The sequence below is a fragment of the Pan paniscus genome, chromosome 3 (genome assembly GCF_029289425.2).
Source record: "Pan paniscus chromosome 3, NHGRI_mPanPan1-v2.0_pri, whole genome shotgun sequence".
NCBI lineage: Eukaryota > Metazoa > Chordata > Mammalia > Primates > Hominidae > Pan > Pan paniscus.
In genome coordinates this window covers 150,642,250-150,665,289 of record NC_073252.2, presented here as the reverse complement: position 1 = coordinate 150,665,289, position 23,040 = coordinate 150,642,250, and the positions used below count along the sequence as shown (strand labels likewise).

Sequence of the window (23,040 nt, the reverse complement as noted above, 5' to 3'; positions counted from 1 at the left end):
GGTGTCGTTGCCCGGGTAATTTTCTGGCAGCGACCTAATGCGCGCGGAGCCAGAGGCACCGGCTAGAGCTGGGAGCTTGCGGAAGGGCGCCCCTGCCTGGTCTTGAGAGGTCGAAGGTCTCCAGGAGGCCTCCGCCTCCCTCTTTTTCATTCACACACCCTAGCCTCACACGTTGGGAGGACCCCCCAACAGACCGTGAGCTGGTGCCGGGAGGGTGGAGGTGGATGTACCTCACCTCCACGCTACCACAGAAGAGCGAAAGCTGCTTTCTCAGCCACCGGAGAGCACGAAGAAGGTTATTCCAGTCCCGCGGGGAAGGTGGGGGTGGTAGGGAGAAAGCGAAGATAAGGCAGCAGACGGAATGCGGGCGCTGCCCCCGTGCCTGGGGAGCCCTCTCCCTTCAGAAAGGCTAGACCCCCGGGCCCGGCATCCCTGAGCTCTTACTTGCTCTGGATCTGTGATCGCTTTTTGCTTTTTGCTCGCTCTCTCACAGTAGATTCCCTGATACTTTTCTTTCTGGCTCCTCTTTCTTTTTCCGGATGACGGAGCTCTGCTTTCTTTGCTTGCCCCATTACTTCTTAAATAGATCATTGTTCTGTTACGGAAACTGCTGAACAATTCGCTCTCTCAGAGCCCTTCGTAGTTTCCTAAACGGGGCCCCAACCTGCACTACTCTCCCCATCCCCAGAGCTCAGTGGTGCGAAAGCGTGGCTCCCCCGTGGCGCTAGATAGACCTGAAGTTCATTTACACACTGTACCATACAGTTGGTCCATCACAGAATATCCCTTCGAACTGCTGGACTGCTTTTCCTTTGACAGCTTTGAATGCTCATTTTTACTCCCATTTCGCTTGTAGAAATGCGAAGGGTAACTGTGCACACGGCGAGATTTACCCTTCTTTAGACCGTACTTCTCAGCTGCCTTTACTTGTCACAGTAGCTGACAAGACATTTTTAATGACTAATGCCCAAAGGCAGAGCTCTACCTCTACAGATTTCCAGGGAGTTTCAGTGTAGTGAAATATCCCTGGCAGGTATCTTCCCCAGATCTGTGAATAGTAAATACCTATGGCACCATAAATGTTTCCAATGTATAACAATATTGATTGAGCTCTCTAGGATACCACCTCTTACAAAAATAATACTGAAATTCCAAAACATAAATCTCTCATCTTAAGTGGTTCTGTCTTAAACAAAAGAAAGGAGCAAATATATATGCCAACCCACTCAAACTGTAACTTCAATTGTTATAGCTTACTTTGGATTTTTCTGTACAAAGCCATCTTGTTAGTTTGGAGACCGTTAGTCTTCTCAATTATAAGAAAATAATCCCAATCTAAATTAATTACTGCTGTAATTGTGTAGGAACTGAGCAACTACAGAACTTGCAGCTAAGTACAAGTGTTGTTCCTAGGGTTTCAGAAGGGTGACTTGGAGGAAGTGTACGGTAGGACTCAGCGGTGCTTGAATGATGTGGACAATGAATAATACTAAATTGTTTTTGCTGGCTGTTATCTTAAAGATTCCTGCTAGCTGTCTCTTGAGTTTGGAGATGCTTAGCTTGACTAAAGTTAGTCTAACTATTAGACTGTCAGACTCTGAAGTGTTTCTTATTTTGGAAAGGTGAAGACTTGCTTTAGTTTGTTCATAGTTTCTTTGGCAGCTGCTGATGGTTTTGATGGAGATTCAGATGGATTTGGAACTAATGCTAACTTCTGCTTGGTGAAGATGCTAACCCAGTTAGATACTCTTCAGTGAATTCTGGTACTGTGTATGATTAATCCTCATCCACAGTATTACGCTGTGCAAGGCTATATATACACAGGATTAATCTTTCCATGATTTCCACTGCCCTGAAGGAAATTAGAATGTAGTCTGGCTCCAAGAAAACACTAGAAACTACTTCAGCTGGTGATGGAAAATAGTGGAATTCTATACATCCTTTGAGACAATGGAAGCAGCAAACCAGCGTTCTTTGGATTGGGGAATATTTTTGGTACTAACAGAAAAACATCATTTTAAGCCTGGCCCTGCTTAGAGGAGACTTGTTTTCTCTTCCCTCTCTCCCTCTCTTCCTTTTTTCCCTCCCTTCCTCTTTTTCTTTCCTCCTTTCCTTCTTGTCTCCCTCCCTTCTCCTTCCTTCCTTCTTCCTCTTTTTCTTTCCTCCTTCCCTCCCTCCCTTCCTTCCTTCTTTTTTCCTTTCTCCCCTCCTTCCTTCCTTTTTTTCTTCCTTCCTTCCTCCCTCCCTCCCTTCTTTTCTTCCTTTCTTCCTTTGCCCTAAAACTTGGGGGACCCTGCCTGCTCATTTTGTTTAGAATAGAAGATTACTACTTTTCTCTGAATTGTCATTTATTTTTAGAGAGGTAAGAAAAAAGGGAATAGCTGCCTTCCATATATACTTATGACATGGAGATTATCTACTCATTTAACTTTGCACTGCTATTGGCTGTTTATTTGGCTTTTGAAAAATCAGGTTCTATTTATTCATGGGGCTTGTGGGGAACTCTAGTAGCCCTGAATGGCATTTGTGGCATACTCAATGAAGTCTAATTCTTTATCCTGGCATTAAAGGCTTACCAAGATCTGGCCTCAATCTTGCAAATGAGCACTCTCTTTTATATACCTGAAGGAAAAGTGCTAATTTAGCCAACTAATAGAGATAGGTATAAATACCAATATAGACATAGATATGAAACTTTAGTTGCAAAGAAATGTTTAATATGCTTCAAACTGCATATTTCCCTCTTCCATGCTTTATTGTCTATTCTTATCAGCAGAAATGTTTTCCTATTTTTCCTTACCTGTGATGTACCTATCCATCCTTTACAGTTGAGTTCAGATGCTACTTCTGTCATGAACCCATTATTTATCTTCCCTGTGAGAATTCATTTTTCCCTGTTTTTGGATCTTACAGCCTTTGATTTGAGCCCCCATTTCAGTCTGCTTTATACTACTGTTTTGCATGTTTTGCCATGATAAATAAGATGGTTTTGGGGAAACTGAACTTTGGACTTACTTGATTCTCTTATAACACCAGGAAATTGGCCAACTCTAGTTGAGTTATGGAAATATGTTGTCTGTTGCATACCAGGCAAGTTCAAGAATACCAGCAACTCCTGCTACTTAGGGTAATGGTACAAGTGGGATTAAGTGGATATAGTTGCTATCTATCTGTAGAAGACAATGAGTGAGTGCTTTCTTAAGTTTGGAAAGTAGTTGATTCTCTGCAGAGGGGTATAAACTACTGATAAAAGGAGAGTGACTCATTACTCCTAGAGATTCTGAATGGGAAGAATGCCAGCTTTATGTTTTCTGATACTGATTTTTTTTTTAATAACTTGGTGCAAAAGTAGAACATTATTCTAAGATGACTGTTGTGGAAGAAAAAAAAGGTAGAACATTAGAGTTGTAAAAATGTTTTTAACTATAAAGAGGAAAAAACTGAACTTATTTATAATTCATGTACCTAGAGAGAACATTCAACATTTTGGTCAATGTATTTTTTTTTCTTTATATCTATGTAGATATATATTTCTTCATTTATTTAACAAATTGCTACTGACACTCTATGGTTTGCTGGAAGTGAGCTGTGTAGGAATAACCATGAGCCTCTGCTCTGATGTAATTTTTAGTGTATGTTGTATTTGTTGACATATAATTTTATATTTTGCTTTTTTCACTTAATGTATCATGGAATTTTTTCATATCATTAAATATTCTCTTTGTGTGGCACAATAGTATTTCAGCATGTAGATATTTTGTAATTTATTGAATGAATCCTTTTTGTTGCATATTTTCAATTTTGTCTGTAATTATATAGCAATGCAGGGAATAGTCCCGTGTAGCAGGTGGAATTCTAAGATGAACTCCAGTGACACTTACCTTGTATAATTCCCTCTCCCTGTGAACATGATGGGATATTACTTCCATGATTATGTTATGTTACTTGCAAGGGAATTTTGGAGATGTAATTAAGGTTGCTAATCAATTGACTCTGAATTAATCAAAAGGGCAATATTCTAGGTAGACCTAACCTAATCAAGTGAGCACTTTAAGAACAGAGAGTTTTCTCCTGCTTGTGGCAGTAGAGGAAGTCAGAGAGATTCAAAGTGTGAAAGAGATTCTACAGGAGGAATGTTCTCCATTGCCGAAATGAAGAGGGCCACAGACAAGGACCTGAGGGAAGCCTCTAGAAGCTGAGAGTAGTCCCTGCCAACAGCCAACAAAAAAAACTAGGGACCATAGTCCTACAACAGCAAGGAACTGAATTCTGCAAACAATCTGATTGCGCTTGGAAGCAAATTCTTCCCCAGAGCCTCCAGATAAGAGCCCAGCTTCTGACCAACATCTTGATTTCTACCTTGTGAGACCCTAAACAGAGGACCCAGTTGAGCCCACCTGGACTTAAGATCTACAGAACTGTGAGATAATAAATGGGTGTTGTTTTAAGGCATGGAGTTTGTGGTAATTTGTTGCATTAGCAGTAGAAAACTAATACATTTGTAAGAAATTATTTTTACATCTATAATTATTCTTTTGGGATAAAATCCTTGATATAGGCCAGGCATGGTGGCTCACACCTGTAATCCCAGCACTTTGGGAGGCCAAGGTGAACGGATCACGAAGTCAGAAGATGGAGACCATCCTGGCTAACACGGTGAATCCCCGTCTCTACTAAAAATACAAAAAATTAGCCGGGCGTGGTGGCACATGCCTGTAATCACAGCTACTTGGGAGGCTGAGGCAGGAGAATTGCTTGAACCCAGGAGGCAGATGTTGCAGTTAGCTGAGATTGCACCACTGCACTCCAGCCTGGGTGACAAAGCGAGACTCCGTCTTAAAAAAAAAAAAAAAATCCTTGATATAGACTTGCTAGATAAAACGTTATACACAGTTTTAAGGTTTGTATATCATATTGCAAATTTGCCCTCCATAAGCGTATTGTAACAATTTATGTGCCTCTTAACAACCTGTTACCTCACCCCAGCAAACGCTAGATACTGACATTCTGATAGGCAAAAACAAAAATGTATGTTTTTTTTAAAAGATTATGTTTTTCTTATTAATAGTAGGATTGACCATTGTTTTCTTTATTTGAAATTAATTTGGTGAGTCTTTTTTGATGATTTGCATATTCTTATTTTCTGATTAGCTTAACCATTGACATAGAGAAAATATTCCCTAACATGTAGAATAGCATTTCTCTGCTGTAATATTTTCAAGAGGGAGAATGATTAATGAGCTTGAGAGGATGACTATTCTGAGAAATATTAGCTGCTGCCATTACTCCTTGCAAAAGAATATCCTAGATGTTATACTGTTGGAGTTTGGAGAATGTCAGCGTCATTGATCAGGTAGTATTGATGCCTTATTTTTTTCTAGGGAAAAAGTCTAATTTGTCTGTTTGGCATTAGAAATGTGATTGTTTTTAGGAATAAAGATGTATCTTATCATGGAAAATTGCAGCTTTGACTAATGTTAACTCAGGGGAAAAACCTAATCTTCCTAAATAAAGTTATCACATTTTCAGTTTTCTCAAGATAATGAGCAATCTCTGATAGTATATATTATGTCACTTTAACCAGGATGGGAAAAGAAGAAATTCAAGTTACTTTTTCTATAATCCTTGCTGTTTGACATGATAGATTTTATTTCTGATAAATGAGATAAGGCAGGAGGGAGAGAGGAAGGAAGGGAGGGAGGAAGAGAGGGAGGGATTGGGAGAGGGAGGGAGGAAGAGAGGGAGGGATTGGGAGAGGGAGGAAGGAAGGGAAGGAAGGAAAGAAAAAAGGACGGAAGGAAGGAAAAGAGGAAGGAAAGAAGGAAGGACGAAGTTGAGAGATTCTCTTTCTCTTAGTAAATTTGGTTGGTTTTGTCTTTGAAAAATTAGTTTTTGCTATGTCAATTTCTGAAGGTTGGTATCTTCCTAATAAGAGCAAGAATTTTATTTTTATTTTGAAATAATTGCATATTTACAGGAAATCGTAGGAAAACATAAGAAGAGATCCCATATACAAGCAAGTTTTTTTAATGTTAGTTGTATGGTCAAATCTTATTACTTAGGTTTGCCCTCGCTGACAGACAGAGTTGCTATTTGTGTTCACAGAATTCATAATGGCCTATTCTTCCATGGAGGCCTAATGTTGCTTTTTTTTTTTTTTTTTTAAGGCATTGGAAATGCTGGCTTAGGTTGGTGCTGGGAGCATAGAATCTGTAACTATGGTCACAGGAGGCCCCACCAGTGTGATTCAAAGATACTGTAATATAGTTGAAAAGAATGCTGACTTGACATTTAAAAGCCTGGATTCTGGACTGCTCTTAACCACATTGTAACTGTGGGACCAATGAAATCCAGTTTTACCTTCCTCCTTAGTTATTTGGAATACAGGTAGTAAAACCATTTAAAAACTAAAACCCTGGGCTATCATTATTTTTAAGACTTTTTTCGAAATGACACTTTTTTAAAAAAAGAATTCCTTTACTGGTTGTAATTCCTATGATTAAAAATTCCTCCTTTGAGTTGGACAACAAGGGCAGAAGAATTTTGGCAAAAGTTTTGTCAAAAGATTTTGTGCAAAAAGTTGTGCATCACCTGGGAAACCAGGAAGCCCAGCAAGAAGAATGGAGTGCCCACACTCACACAGAAGTAACACTGCTCATCAAATTAGCTTGTTATTATCTTGGCTGCCCCACAGATTCTGATAAGGGAGGTGCTGACTTGGGAAAGTAGAGGTGAGCCTATCTGGGGCCATGTGACTGTTCTCATGGCTTAAGAAAAGCCCCACTTTAGGCCGGGCACAGTGGCTCACGCCTGTAATCCTAGCACTTTGGGAGGCTGGAGGCAGCCGAGGCGGGCAGATCATGAGGTCAAGAGATTGAGACCATCCTGGCCAACATGTTGAAATCCCGTCTCTACTAAAAATACAAAAATTAGCTGGACGTGGTGGCGTGTGCCTGTAGTCCCAGCTACTTGGGAGGCTGAGGCAGGAGAATCGCATGAACCTGGGAGGCAGAGGTTGCAGTGAGCCGAGATTGTGCCACTGTATACCAGCCTGGGCGACAGAGTGAGACTCCATCTCAAAAGAAAAAAAGAAAAGCCCTACTTTGAGTATAGATTTAAGGTGGGATTCTTGCTTCTGTTTGCAAGTAGGATTTTATAGTTTTCCAAATTGTAGATTCACACAGCCAAAAGACATGAGAGAGATAATGATGATGAGATCATCACCACCTATTTGTTGAGCACTTTCTTAAAGTACTAAATACTGTGCTACGTGCTTTACACTCTTTCATTGAATCTTTTTGAATGCACAATAATGAGATAGGTGCTGTAGTTACTCCCATTTTACAGATAAGGAAGCTGAAGCTTCATATGGTTAAGTAAATTACCTGGGATCACATGAGTACTAAATAGCAGAGTCACTTCTCAATTCAGAACTGCCTGGCACCTTTTTTTTTTTTACAGATAGAAAGTAGAAGACCTGAGACGTTAAGACTTGTGGTCACTATCCTTCCTGTTCTTAGTCTACATCTTTTTCTGCATTATACTCTCCTAATTGTTTGTTTCTATGCCTTTTGTCCAGTATTTCTGGCCTCTGTACCTTCAGCTAATGTGTCAAATTAATACAAAAGTTACTGAGTTCTTAGCCTACTAACAGGATAAGGGTTAAAAAAAAAAGAAGAAGAGAAAAATTTTAAATCATAAAAATAAAAAGGTATTGGGTTTTTAAGCTTTTAGTTCGAATGGGATTTAGATTTTTTTTTAAATAGAATTGTCACTTGATTTTTTAGGGAAGCATTTTCTGTCAGACTCCTATGAAAGAGACACTGTCTCCCATGTGCTATTAAAAGTTGAACCTTGTGACTACTGTCTGAGTATGTTTTCTTTTGGAGAAGTTAGAGGGTGCAGTCTGTGACCTCATGTGAAAAATAGCCACCAAGCATCTATCCAGCATCATTTTTAGTTCTTTAATTTTGGTAAGCCCACATTTTCAAAATAGATTAAATTTATCTGATTTATTTCAGAACTATATATTATAAAGCATTCAAAGGCAAGTGAGAATTCAAATCTGTAGAACAGAACTAGAGAGCTTTTACAGAGAGGCCTTTGGGAGGTAAGCATTTCTCTTGGAAACTTTATTGTATTTTCAGAACCATGCTTCTATTATTTTCATTATTAAGAACATCATAATTGGGTATAAGCATTATTTTAATATTCAATTGACATATCGCTAAAATTGCTTTTTTTTTTTAAATTTTTCAAACAACAGAAAAAGATATACTGGCAAGTTCTAGAAGGATTCTACCATTTTCTTCTTTACCATGAACAAACTTGAAAATTAATGGGTAATAGTTGCATGAAAACTTTTGAACGTTTTTTCTTATCTCTGAGGCCTTCTATGGAGAATTAATAGGAGGTTGAATGTGTGCATGGATAAAATGGATCATCTTAAAGGATTGAAGTTCCAAAAATACATCAGCAGGACTGGACAGGTTTTATATAATGAGATTTCTATTTTAGCTTGACTTCTACAACTCTGAATAAGCTATAAACTGAGCTATACAAGGTACTAGGAAGGAAGTTTCTCTTCTAAAATATTCTAGTTGCATATAATATTTTTCTTCAGATCTTTGAAAAAGCATATTTTGTCATCAAGTTCCTACAAAATAAGACTATTAGACACTTACCAACTTTTAGTGTATAAAGTAGGATAGAAAGCAGCAATCTATATTATACTGGAAAACAAATTTATTTAAAGAAACAGTCACCAGGAAGTTAAGAAGAGTAATCTCTACATAAGCACTGGCTGAGATGGCAGAAGCTTCTGTAGATGCCTCAACTCTGCCTGTAACAGTGAAGAAAAAGAAAAGCCTATCCATTGAGGAAAAGATCGACATCATAAATGCAGTGGAAAGTGGCAAGAAAAAAGCAGAGATTGCTGCTGAATATGGAATAAAGAAAAATTCATTGTCTTCTATTATGAAGAATAAAGACAAAGTTCTAGAAGCCTTTGAATCTCTAAGATTTGATCCAAAGAGAAAAAGACTGAGAACTGCTTTTTACACAGATCTGGAAGAGGCATTAATGAGGTGGTATCGAATTGCTCAGTGTCTAAATGTACCAGTTAATGGTCCGATGTTACGTCTAAAAGCTAATGATTTTGCCCAGAAACTGGGCCATAATGATTTTAAGTGCAGTAATGGTTGGCTGGATCGTTTTAAATCCAGGTATGGTTTAGTATTCAGAGCTCAACCTGTAGAAGCTACAGGTGTACCAGTAGACCCTTCGACTGTCTGGTACCAAAATGTACTTCCTTATTATTTAAATGATTATCATCCTAAAAATGTTTTTAATATAAAAGAGACTGGGCTGCTTTATCGAATGTTACCTACCAATACATTTGCATTTAAAGGCGAAACATGTTCAGTTGGAAAGTTATGCAAAGACAGAATAACTCTGGTGGTTGGCACAAACATGGATGGCTCAGAGAAACTTCCTTTGCTTGTCATTGGAAAAAAGAGAAATCCACATTGTTTCAAAGGTTTAAAATCATTGCCTGTGTGTTATGAAGCTAACAGAATGGCATGGATGACCTCCGATGTATTTGAACAATGGATGCGAAAGCTTGATGAGAAATTTCAAGTCCAGCAACGAAGAGTGGTGATTTTTGTTGAGTCTTTTCCAGCACATCCAGAGGTAAAGAACCTAAAATCCATTGAGTTAGCATTCTTTCCATCATGTTTATCTTCCAAATGTATAGCTATGAAACAAGGCATTATTAAAAGCCTTAAAATCAAATATCGACACTGTCTTATCAAGAAATTTTTAAGCTCTGTTGAAGGTAGCAAAGAATTTACATTTTCACTACTAGATGCAGTTGATACATTGCATCTTTGCTGGAGGGCTGTAACCCCAGAGACTATTGTTAAAAGCTATGAAGAGGCAGGATTCAAATCTCAAAAGGGAGAAAGTGACATAACAAATGCAGAGAAGGATACTGGTCTGGATTTGGTTGCTGATGCTCTGGGGGCAGGAGTAGAATTTCCTGAAGGTTTATCTATAGAAGAATATGCTGCCCTGGATGATGATTTGGAGACATGTGAAGCAGCACCAAATGGTGATTCCGTATGCACCAAAGAAAGCAAATCGGATGAAACTGGATTTTACACTTCTGATGAAGAGGATGATGATGGATCTCCAGGAACTGAACTCCCTTTACCATCAAAATCTGAGGCAATAACTGCTTTAGATACTCTGAAAAAATTTCTCAGAAGTCAAGATATGAATGACGGACTTCAAAATTCTTTAGCAGACCTTGAAAATTTTATTAACTCTTTATCACCTAAGTAACTATGTATTGTACATCTAAAGAGTAATAGCTTTTCCTGATACATTTTATTATATAAGGTATGTAAAGGAGTTGTACCACACCACTTAAACATAAAAAATGGAAAACTGCTAATCCTTGGTTTAATTGCAAAAACCTTTGGTTTGAATAGCAAAACTCCCTAGTAAATAATGATTGAATAAAAAAGTACAAATTTCTATTTAACAAGGTTTTAGGGAGTAAAAGTATTTCAAAGGGCTATACTAGACACATATGGTCAATATGTCAAACATAAAAGGAACTCTTCTGCTATATTTACACATTGAATTGGTGATTTCTATTTTGTTTTTTTAAGTTCAGATTATGTTCTAGAATATTTTAATTTATCTACCTAATCTCAGAAAAAAATCTAGCAATAGTTTATTTTTATAAAGATATATATATATGCCATATGTATTCTAACTAGACTTAAATATCAAAGATAAAGTAATTTTAATTTATTTTTCAAATAACTAGCTGACCTTTCTAATAAGAAATTACGGAAACCTGCTGAAAATAAAATCTGACTTAACTATATACCAAAATGATTAAAAATATGAGTCTTACTACTTTCAAGTTATTTGTATATCAGGTCAAATGAAAAGCTGTGACCCTATCAGGTTTGTCATCTGTAACTAGAAGCTATGGATTCTTCCTGAATATTTATATGTATATTTGTGTTTAATAGAAAAATATATTATTGAAACATTTATTAAATTCTTGTGATATTTATAGTGTAATAGTTATGCCTAGATATTTTTCTAATTTTAACAGCTCAAGCTTTTAATCTATATTTAATTATTTTTTGGATTTTACTGAATTTTATTTTCAGGTAAAACTAAATGTCCTTTTAGCATATTTTGATGTATGTAATCCTTTTTTCCCCCAAATTTGATGGGTAACACTTTGGATTAAAATTCTGTTTGAGGAAGTTTTATCTATAAAATGTTTTAAAATATTGTATGGAATTAATTGATTTCCATCTATAAAGTAGTCTTTAGATAGTAGAATATTGTAACAATAATTTGTGAGACTTTTCCATTGTTAAATTTTAGCTAGTTTGCTTATTTAACTTATTACACTCAATTTAGTATCCCCTTTGAAAAATATTTTATAAAAATGTAAAACATACAGATTATTTTTACTATGAATTATTAGTCTGCCAACAGATGACACATTTGGAAGGAAATATCTTTAGGAAGCATTTTTATTTTTCAACTGTTGATTTATTCTGCTTTTGAGAGTTGGTAATAGTAAGCCTTAAAATGTATTAAAATTAAAGTTTCTTTTAGAGTGAAATAAGGATTACTTGAAAGCATTTTATTAATGATTTGATTTAAAATTGTAATTTGGTACAATCATGGGTCTAATGGAGCTCTTAGGAGTTCCACCTTTAACTATAGCACTTGGCATATATTGGCTCCTCAATAATTTTTTTCTTTTTTTGTGGTCTGTTTTATTTAATCATTCCAGATATTCAATGATAAAAGAATTGTTATCTCCATTTTTATAGATGAGGAAATTAAAACCTAGAAAGATGAAATGATTTGGTTAAAAATATCTCAGAGCCAAAACTAAAATGCAGCTGTTCCCTGTCACCTAGTCCTGTATTCCTCTATGTACCACAATGCTTCTTATCTATACTCTATGAAGGAAAATTGTATTATTTTCTTCCCTTGAGTTTAGGGGACTGAGGGCAAAGAAAATATGCTGGATCCATGCTGGTAGCACTATTCATAAGAGCTCTTCTGAGAACACTATTACTAGTGAAATACTGGGACGCCATCAGATTTGGTAATTCTGTACCAGTCAATCACAGAGGTTCCAGTGTAGTTCTTTTGAAAATATTTAAAATAAGTTCAATATTTCCAAAGTACTGAAAGCACTCTCTTTTTTTTCTCCTATATGACATGATCCATTCCATGATCCATAAATATTTCTGAGGCATAATGTATCTAAAGATAATATAATAAGACAAGGCTGGGCATGGTGGTGCACATCTGTGATTCCAGCACTTTGGGAGACCAAGGCAGGAGAATCACTTGAGCCCAAGAGTTAAAGACCAGCCTGGGCAACATAGGGAGACCCCATGTCTACAGAAAATAAGAAAATTAGCGAGATGCAGTGGCACGTGCCTGTTGTCCCAGCTACTTGGGAGACTGAGGTGGGAGGATTGCTTGAGCCCAGGAGTTGAGGCTGCAGCAAGCAGTGATTGTGCTACCACATTCCGGCCTTGGTGACTGAGTGAGACCCTGTCTCAAAAAAAGTAAAATTAATTTAAAAAAATAAGACAAAGCTATTATAAATAAGAATTTAAAATGCCCACAGATTTACATTCAAAGATAAGTTGTTACTGTGCACTCTTTTGTAGTTTAGAAGACATATAAGCAATTTTTGAATAAAAATTTTAGAAATTAACTTTTCCTCAGATGACAATCACTGCTGCATATCTTGCTCCTGATTTATCTTCTACATACACAATCATTACAAAGTTAGAACTAAATATTGCTTGTCTTTTCAAAACACAACTTTAGTTTGCCTGTTTTTCAATTTAATGTGGCATTATTTTCATTATTCTTGCCTTGCAAATCCCTACTGTTTCAACAATGTTTTTGCTTCCTTCTACTTCATCAAGAGCAAGTCTTATGTTGAATTTGGGACATCATTTCACTTCCAACGGCCACTTAACTACTAGTGAAAGGTTTAGTTCAGGATAAAGTAGGACAATGAGTAAATTAAGGCCTATGAGTTTCATGTGGCCTGCCTGGCTTCCCATTTGGACCTGAGATCAAATCTCAAACCTTCTTTTCACTGTATACAGAGCAGATTAACCAGAATGGGGAAAAGAGGAAAGAGAGGGTTGAAGGAGAGCTTTCCAAGCAAATACCTCAGCTGTTAAGAGACACTCTTTTCAATTGCTGGTCCATTAGGGGCTCCAGTTTGGTAGGGACTGGCAGAGAGAGGTTTGCACCTTAGGAGAGGCAGCACTACACATCTGGCTGTGGTTTCAGACTCCAGTGGTAGGCTAGATCCTTAGATCTAGCCTGAGCTAAGTAAGTACAGTATGGCTTGAGTCTGTCAAGAAGCTAAGAGAAAATCCGACCACCACAGCACAGAAAGACCTAGGGTGGGGACCATAGTGTGCATACAATACATTCTCAGAAAAAGTTTCATTCAGTGGAATAAGTCAAATCAAACTGTAGTTCTCTGCTACCTTGTGATAGACATATATTTCTCTGAATCTGAGTTTACTCCATTCATAGAACGAGACTGAAAGAAAATTTTGCATACAAAAATATAAATCCCTCTCCCTCTCCCCCTCCCCCTCTCCCGTCTTCCACTTTCCACGGTCTCCCTCTGATGCCCAGCCGAGGCTGGACTGTACTGCCGCCACCTCGGCTCACTGCAACCTCCCTGCCTGATTCTCCTGCCTCAGCCTGCCGAGTGCCTGGGATTGCAGGCGCGCACCGCCACGCCTGACTGGTTTTTGTATTTTTTGATGGAGACTGGGTTTCGCCATGTTGGCCTGGCTGGTCTCCAGCTCCTGACCGCGAGTGGTCTGCCCGCCTGGGCCTCCCGAGGTGCCGGGATTGCAGACGGAGTCTGGCTCACTCAGTGCTCAATCTTGCCCAGCCTGGAGTGCGGTGGCGTGATCTCGGCTCGCTACAACCTCCACCTCCCAGCCGCCTGCCTTGGCCTCCCAAAGTGCCGAGATTGCAGCCTCTGCCCGGCCGCCAGCCCCTCTGGGAAGTGAGGAGCATCTGCCTGACCGCCCGTCGTCTGGGATGTGAGGAGCCCCTCTGCCCGGCCGCCCAGTCTGGGAAGTGAGGAGCGTCTCTGCCTGGCCGCCCATCGCCTGAGATGTGGGGAGCGCCTCTGCGCAGCCGCGACACCGTCTGGGATCTGAGGAGTGTCTCTGCCCGACTGCCACCCCGTCTGGGAGGTGAGGAGCGTCTCTGCCTGGCTGCCCCATCTGAGAAGTGAGGAGCCCCTCCGCCCGGCAGCCGCCCCGTCCGGGAAGTGAGGAGCGTCTCCGCCTGGCAGCCGCCCGGTCCAGGAGGTGGGGGGCAGCCCCCGCCCGGCCAGCCGCCCCGTCCGGGAGGTGGGGGGCGCCTCTGCCCGGCCACCCCGTCTGGGAAGTGAGGAGCCCCTCTGCCCGGCCGCCACCCCGTCTGGGAGGCATGCCCAACAGCTTATTGAGAGCGGGCCATGATGACAATGGCGGTTTTGTCAAATAGAAGGGGGGAAATGTGGAGAAAGGAAAGAGGGATCAGATTGTTACTGTGTCTGTGTAGAAAGAAGTAGACATAGGAGACTCCATTTTGTTCTGTACTAAGAAAAATTCTTCTGCCTTGGGATGCTGTTAATCTATAACCTTACCCCCAACCCCGTGCTCTCTGAAACGTGCTGTGTCCACTCAGGGTTAAATGGATTAAGGGCGGTGCAAGATGTGCTTTGTTAAACAGATGCTTGAAGGCAGCATGCTCGTTAAGAGTCATCACCACTCCCTAATCTCAAGTACCCAGGGACACAAACACTGTGGAAGGCCGCAGGGTCCTCTGCCTAGGAAAACCAGAGACCCTTGTTCACATGTTTATCTGCTGACCTTCCCTCCACTATTGTCCTATGACCCTGCCAAATCTCCCTCTCCGAGAAACACCCAAGAATGATCAATAAATACTAAAAAATTTATATATATATAAATGTATTTAGTAAAGTGTTCCACAAGTATAAGGAATGACTATATTGTACTTCCATGTTACCACTTCCAAATATGCCCAAATGGTAACATGTGGTCACTAAACATCAATAACAGTTTTCTCATTGGCATTCTTCTATGCAATAAAATAGGGAAACCAGCATTTCTAGAAATATGGAGCCCAGAAACTATTTTCAGGCCAAGGCAGGAGGATTGCTCGATGCCAGGAGTCTAAGACCAGCTTGGCCAACAGAGCAAGACTCCATCTCTACACAAAATTTAAAAATAAAAATTAGCTGGGCATGGTGGCAGGAGCTGGTAGTCCCAGCTACTCAAGAGGGTAAGGCAGGAGAATCACTTGAGACCGGGAGCTCAAGGCTGCAGTGAGCTAAAATCATGCCACTGTACTGCAGCATGGGTGATAGACACCTTGTCTCAAAAAATAAATAAAAATAGAGAGGTTTTCATTTTGAACGAGGGAAAAAGGTGACTTAGAATCCTTTATTTTTTCTGAATCCTTATGCAAAGCAATACAGTAAAATGCACTTTACAAACAAAATAGCCCTTTCTATTGCCATATTTGCTGTTTCAGTTCTCCTATTTCCTTGGGCTATAATTAACTTGTGAAGCCTGGAGTAACCCAGAGTCTGGGGACACACTAAGTAACAAATATATTACTGTATTTGTCTGCTTGGACTTCCATATTGCAGTATCACAGACAGGGTGGCTTAAACAACAGAAATTTATTTCTCACAGTTCTGGAGGCTAGAAGTCCAAGATCTGGGCATCGGCATGGTTGGTTTCTGATGAAGGCTCTCCTCTTGGGTTGCAGACTGCCACCTTCTTACTCTGTGCTCACATGACCTCTTCTTTGTGTGAGCATGGAGAGAGAGCAAGCTCTCTGGTGTCTCTCATAAAGGCACTAACTCCCAACATGAAATCCCAACTAACCCTAATTACCTCCCCCTCATTTCCAAGTATCACATTCTGGGTAAGGGCTTGAACATACGAATTTTGCCGAGGGTCGGGGGTCGGACACAAACATTCAGTCCCTCACAACTACCTAGTACAAATAAAGGTATTCACATGTTAATCAATTTAGTTTTCCATTTGCTAAAAATTAAAAGGGCATGCTTATTTCAGAACTTGTTAATCAGCTATAGCTATTAAAAAGGACTTTAAAGTTTATGAAACATACATAAAGTTTATGAAGAAATGAAGACATTTTATGTTCTTGAATAAATGAGAAGACTCAATATGGAATATGCTAGTTTTCCTCAAGTTAATTCCAATCAAAATCCCCAGGCAGTTTTGTTGAAAACTTTGCCAATGCATTCTGATTTTCATGTGGGAGAATAAATGTGTATCAATACCTAAGAAAATTTTGAAAAATCAAAATAATGGAGTATTTGACATACCAGAAGTCAAAACAATATGGTGTGGGCAAGAGAAATAATAGATCAGGCTGTGTGCAGTGGCTCATGCCTATAATCCCAGGACTTAGGGAGGCCGAGGCAGGCGGATCACTTGAGGTCAGGAGTTCGAGACCAGCCTGGCCAACATGGGGCTGTACTACAAATACAAAAATTACAAAATAAAAAATTTAAAAATACAAAAATTAGCCGGGTGTGGTGGTGCATGCCTGTAATACCAGCTACTCAGTGTCTGAGGCACGAGAATCACTTGAATCCAGGAGGCAGAGGTTGCAGTGAGCTGAGATTGCGCCACTGCACTCCAGCCTGGGTGACAGAGTGAAACTCGGTCTCAAAAAAATAAATAAAAAAGAAAGAAAAGAAATAATAGATCAATCAAAGGATTAATATATAATATCTAGAAGAAGACCAGTAATTTAGTATGCAATAAAAATGGAGTTTTTAATCAGCGGAGAAAAGATGAATTATTCAGTAACTGGTATTTAACTGGTACTGGGGCAACTGGCTAACTCTATAGGATATTTTTAAAGTCGTATACGAAAATTAATCCTTTTAGGATTAAACTCTGAAAAGGAAGAAAGGAAGGAAGGAAAGACAGTAACAAATAGGCTTGCAAATACTAAGAAAAAATACAGGTAGATGTAAATATTGTAATGGGAAATGTAAATATTGTAATAGGGAAGATCTTTATAAAATTGTGACACTCAAGAAAAAGAGCGTAAAAATACTAATGGTTCATGAAAGTAGGAAAATATTTTCAACATCGCTGGAAATCAAAGAAATGTAAGCAAAACAATGGGATCTCTCTCTCTTTGTTTTTTGGCCTGTCACAATACACAAAAATGATAATACCAAATGTAGACAAAAGCATAGGGAAATGGATGCACTGTTGTTAGAAAGATAAATTGGTTATAAATTGGTGCACTCTTATGTTATCATAATTATAGCTGACATGTATTAAATGCTTACTAATTGCCAGACATTTTAAGTGTTTTGCATATGTTACCTCATTTAATCCCTAGAATTCGAAATCTTATCCCCATTTTACTGATGAAAAAATTTAAGTATAGCTACAGCTAATAAATGACAGAACAAGGATTCAAACCCAGATAATTTGACTTGATATGTATACACGATATACATTTATCCTGACAAAACAAAAATGTTAAGGATATTTGTTGCAATGCCTACAGTTCCAAAGTCCCATATTCAAAACCCTGGGGCATATGTGTTTCAGAATTCAGAACTTCTCATATTTAAAAAAGATAATATTGCATATGCTGTATATTGTATAACACCCCCAGTAGGTACTGGAACAACACCCTACAATAAAATAATTCTGCAGTGAAACATATATTCATGTGAAGTCAGATAAGTGAAGATCATAAATAGCTTAATAACTTCGTAGGTTTTATTGCTAAATAAGTTCACGTCCATTCAGCTTTTACCACAAAATGGGTTACAAAAAGGTTTTCAGAGCTTTTTGTATTGCAGAACCTCGGAAAAAAGGTTGCAGTACTATAATAGCATAAAACAAAAATAAAAGATTGAAACTATTTAAATGTTTCTAATAGAGAATTGACTCAATATACATGTTTATATATTGAATGAAATGTCTAGGCTCAAATTTTTTTAACTTCTTTTGTTATACTTGAGTGTATATGCTATGATGTTGGCCTGAACTGAAGAGGATATTTTCTAAATTTGACTTGCAAATTCTTCTTGTTGAATATTTTACCATCACCACAGGGCTAGAAAATTCCTTGCCAAGTAAAATAGAAACTATAGCATGGTATTGAATTGGTGAAAAAGTAGACTTGCTGGTTTAACATAATTAATTATATGTTCATCTTTGTACATTAGCCTAATTTAAGGCCAAAGGAGTCGGCTTCTTTGATCAGAAAACTCTTAGCCATTGTGTCAAGGAGAAAATCAAAAGATAAAGAGCCCCACTTCACTCCACTTTAAATTATTTTTTTCTTAGTTGTCAAATCTCAAGAAGATTGTGAATATTTTTAAAGGTGAGACTATCGTATAATTCCTTTGTATCTCCCCAGGAGTACCTACTAAATACATAGCAGACTATTGACATGATTAAATATTTGCTCAATGGAAAAAGTAAATTAAAAGATACAGATAGTCTTGTTTCCTGTATTAGGAATAAAGACTTGGCTTTTGTTTTCTTTTCCCCTAACTTTTTCTTCTAAGGCAAAAAACTCTTCTAATCATTAATGCAAGGTCACGGCCTGGGTTATTGGCTGGTATTACACCTTATTTTCTTTGGAGTTTCGCTCTTGTTGCCCAGGCTAGAGTGCAATGGCACGATCTTGGCTCACCACAACCTCTGCCTCCCGGGTTCAAGCAATTCTCCTGCCTCAGCCTCCCAAGTAGCTGGCATTACAGGCGCTCGCCACCATGCCCAGCTAATTTCGTATTTTTAGTAGAGATGGGGTTTCTCCATGTTGGTCAGGCTGGTCTCGAACTCCTGACCTCAGGTGATCCGCCTGCCTCAGCCTCCCAAACACCTTATTTTCTGTATTACAAAATAGACTTAGCATAGAGATAGGAGCCATTTTCATGTCACTACCTGCTCAAATGAGGAGCCATTCCCCCAAAAAGATCCAGAATTGCATCTCTCAACTCTTGGAGTACTTTGCAGAAAGATATTCACCCCACACCATAGAGTGACTAGTTTACTGTTTAGTTATGCCTTTTCTATGTGTAACAAGTCCTGCATCTGCACCCAGAGGTTATGCTAGGGAACAGTTTAAAGATTACAATGTCTAAATAACGTGTGTGTGTGTGTGTGTGTGTGTGTGTGTGTGTGTGTGTGTGTATTTATTTATTTATTTATTTTGAGAAAGAGTCTCGCTGCATTGCCCAGGCTGGAGTGCAGTGGTGTGATCTTGGCTCACTGCAACCTCCACCTCCTGGGTTCAAGCATTTCTCCTGCCTCAGCCTCCCAAGTAGCTAAGATTACAGGTGTGTGCCACCACATCTGCCTAATTTTTATATTTTTGGTAGAGACGGGATTTCACCATGTTGGCCAGGCTGGTCTTGAACTCCTGACCTCAGATGATCTGCCCACCTTGGCCTCCCAAAGTGCTGGGATTACAGGTATGAGCCACTGCACCCAGCCCAAGACAGTTATATTTAAGTGGAAAAATTAAGTTTGTTATTTTTCTGCTACCAAACAGAAATGGGGGCTTGAGAGCAAGTAAAGTTTAACTTGTTTAAAAAAGAATATTTCTTCATTCCTGAATTGTAGTATGTGCAATTTAAATCTACTATGAAGCTAATAACCTTTTACAACATCTACTTGTACTTAGGCTACAAGTACAAGCGGAATTAGGAATTGTAATTAGGCTACATGTACAAGTGGAATTTCAACTTTCAGCCTTTTTCTTCTAAATTTGGTCATTGTCCTCCAGATTTAGTTATTCTGCTAGAGAAATTATACTAAATCCTTTGGAAGTCCAGATTGGTCTGACCTAATTTATTTAGTTACTGAGGGGGTTTTCACAAATAGAACTGATGCAATCCTAGTGACTCTAAAGATTACAGTGGGGAGAAAAAGGACTTTATTCAGCAAGAGCCTGTCATGCTCCTCTTGTTAGGCACCGGGGATTTAATGATGAGAGTGATTAAAAAATCCCTGCCCTCAAGGAACTGGCAGTATAGTGTGGGAAGCAGACACTACCCAATAAAGACACTAACAAATATAATATTGCAATTGCTATAAATGCTCTCAAGGAGTGGTACCTACTTTTATAAAATTGCATAATATGGGAATTTGACCTAGACTCAAGGTCAGGGAAAGATTCACTGAAGTATCAGGAGCTGAGACCTGAGATTTGAATAATAAATAGGAGTTAAGTAGACATGAGCAACTAGAGGAAGGAGAAGACCATTCTGGACAAAGGCTCTTGGGGAGAGAGAGGCTGTATCAGTTCAGGAACTGAAAGCCTCTAGAGTAAGGAAAAGTGTGGTGAGGTAGAGGGCAGGCCTTGCAGGGACTGACCTGTAGTTAGGGCTGGGAAAGTAGTAGCTATCTTATTTACAGGAAAAAAAAATGTAGGAGGTGAGGGAGAAGTCTTCCCGTCTTTGTTTTTGAAAGCCTGGATCATAAGCAGAATAGTGGGACGTGGAGCATAGCCAAGTGTTAGCAAGAAAGTAGAGTTTGAGGAAAGAGGAGTTGCCTCTCAACATTGAAAAGGATTCCCTCCAGGCATGGAAAGAAAGTGGATGAGGGGACTGAGAGCAGGAAGATCAATGGAGCCTCCCAATAATGAGGACTATTAGAGCCAAGGTCACTGGGAGGGACATTATTTGAAGTTCAAGGAGCTGTGGGAGCTGAGTTGGCTCTGCAGATGGTCCAGCCCTCACTGGAATGAGCAATGTCCATTGCCTGGACCTATGGGCTTGCATTAATGCCTCTTCCTCCTCTCAGCATCTCTAGAGAGGACTTCCTTTGACAGCAGCCAGTACTTTTCCTGGTGACCACCTTGCAGAAATGATTCCAGTCTTAGCCTTAGACTTTGGCCTATTTTGTCCACTTCTCTATGTGGGCAACCTCTCTTTGAACTCCCCAGAGAAGGGCAGTAGGGCCTGGAGACCTCATGAGATTGTAAGGGTGAGGAAGGGAAATCTTCCCATACCTACCCTTGAAATAGAACCTGAACTGAGCCCATTTGAGATCCCTGTAACTGCCCCGCACCAAACATCCATAAATTATAAGCTGGTAAGAATGAGCATATGTGGAACAAATACATAGGTCATGCTATAAAAGACATCCTTACAAAAACAATAATAGGGATTTTAATATTATTGTTAATATTCCTGATTCCCTTTCTGCCACTTCTTTACAAATATATATAAATATAGTATGTAATAATAAAGCACACACTGAATGATAACCAGGGCTCTCCTAATTCTGTGTTGAGGTATAGCTTTTTATGGGGCAGCTTGAATTATGTTAGGTCAGTGATCTCAAATGGCCTCATTGGTAATTAACAGCCTACTTGGAGAGTAATTGGAAAAGAAGTAAATAATCCACCTGAAAACTGTATTTTAAGGTTTGAACTTCAAAAGGAAGATTTGAAAACACTCAAAGAAAAAAATGACAAAAGGCAAAACAAATATTTATTTAGAGAATAAGTGATTAATAAACAATATCCCATTCTTTTTTATTCTCATTCAGTATAGTAACAAGATGTGTTCTGTAGGACAGGTTGGGGCTCAGGTGTCAAGAAGGAAGAGTAAAAAGTTTAATTTTAGGATATGTGAACCACAGAATATAAGTTTCTTTCTCAAATTTTTAATTTGGGGTATTTTCTTTGGTATTTTAATTATATTCTGCAGCTATCCTTAGCATAAAAGATTTAAAAAATATTTTTAGAACTGTTCACCATCCTTTCCAAATTCTGTTATCACTGGAGTGACCGATGTTCTCCGCTGGAGTGTCATTCACTGCATTATGATGAGCGCATTAAACAGGGACAAGCTTCTTTAAAATGACTTTCACTGAAAGCTGGTGTTTCTTCTCACCCTGCTCCATTCCCACTCTGTTTAATAAATAAAAAGCCAGACTTCTTGAAAACTGACTTTATTCCACATAATCCTCCTGGTTACAAGATAGTTTTGATTTTTATTTTCTGCAGGAGTTTTTACCAGAAGCACAGGCAACCTTTCTTCTTTTAATAATGTGTGTAATAGACACACTATGCTGAGCAGTTTGAAAACTTCTTGGAGTCTGGGAAAGGCATAGTTCCTAATTAACTGCCCAGAGAATGGTTTAACTATGTGGGAATCAGTTAAGTGCTTCTAGTGGGTTTTGTGGGACCAAAGGGAGATGATACTATATTTTTAATCAGGCAAACTAAAAAGCTAACACTTTTTAATGACTTAGCAGCCCCACTCCTATGAGGACTCCAGATGTTCAAAGCTCTCAAGAGCAACTCTAGAAATCCTTGTCAAGTTCCCTAGGTCCAAGGGATTATTATATAAATTAAGCCTTTGAATGCTACCTGTGTTTTGTTTTTCTTTTTAACTTGGAGACCGATAAAGGTAGAGGGTTTTTGTTTACTTCAAAGTAAGTAAAAAATGCACTGAAACTCGAGACATACTTGGAATAAAGGTAATTTGGAAGTATTTTCATCTCTCCTATTAAACTCAGAGTAAGGCCGGGTGCAGTGGCTCACGCCTGTAATCCCAGCACTTTGTGAGGCTGAGGTGGGCGGATCACCTGAGGCCAGGAACTCAAGACCAGCCTGGGCAATATGGTGAGACCCTGTCTCTATTAAAAATGCAAAAATTAGCAGAGTGCGATGGCACACACCTGTAGTCCCAACTGAGGCAGTAGAATCACTTGAACCTGGGAGGCAGAGGCTGCAGTGAGCTGAGATCGTGCCACTGCACTCCAGCCTGGGTGACAGAGCGAGACTCCGTCTCAAAACAAACAAACAAACAAACAAACAGAGTAGTGCGTAGGAAGAACACTGTGTTTTTAAAATCTCTTTTGATTACAAGCTCCCCTTTGGGAATAC

The 23,040-nt window shown here is 39.0% G+C and overlaps 1 protein-coding gene across 3 annotated transcripts; it reads left to right on the top strand.

Annotated features, from left to right (window-relative positions):
- Nucleotides 1-6: 6 nt before the first annotated feature.
- On the top strand, nt 7-18,162 carry TIGD4 (tigger transposable element derived 4). 3 transcript variants are annotated; one of them, XM_055111920.2, is made up of 3 exons: nt 7-295; nt 8,022-8,110; nt 8,267-18,162. In XM_055111920.2, exon 3 carries the CDS (start codon nt 8,809-8,811, stop codon nt 10,345-10,347), a length of 1,539 nt encoding a protein of 512 aa, XP_054967895.1. In that variant the 5' UTR covers nt 7-295; nt 8,022-8,110; nt 8,267-8,808; the 3' UTR covers nt 10,348-18,162. The 3 variants fall into 3 exon arrangements, with proteins under 3 accessions (XP_054967895.1, XP_003815943.1, XP_054967896.1); XM_055111921.2 differs by having other exon boundaries at nt 126-6,387; XM_003815895.4 differs by lacking the exon at nt 8,022-8,110 and having other exon boundaries at nt 18-295.
- Nucleotides 18,163-23,040: the final 4,878 nt, after the last annotated feature.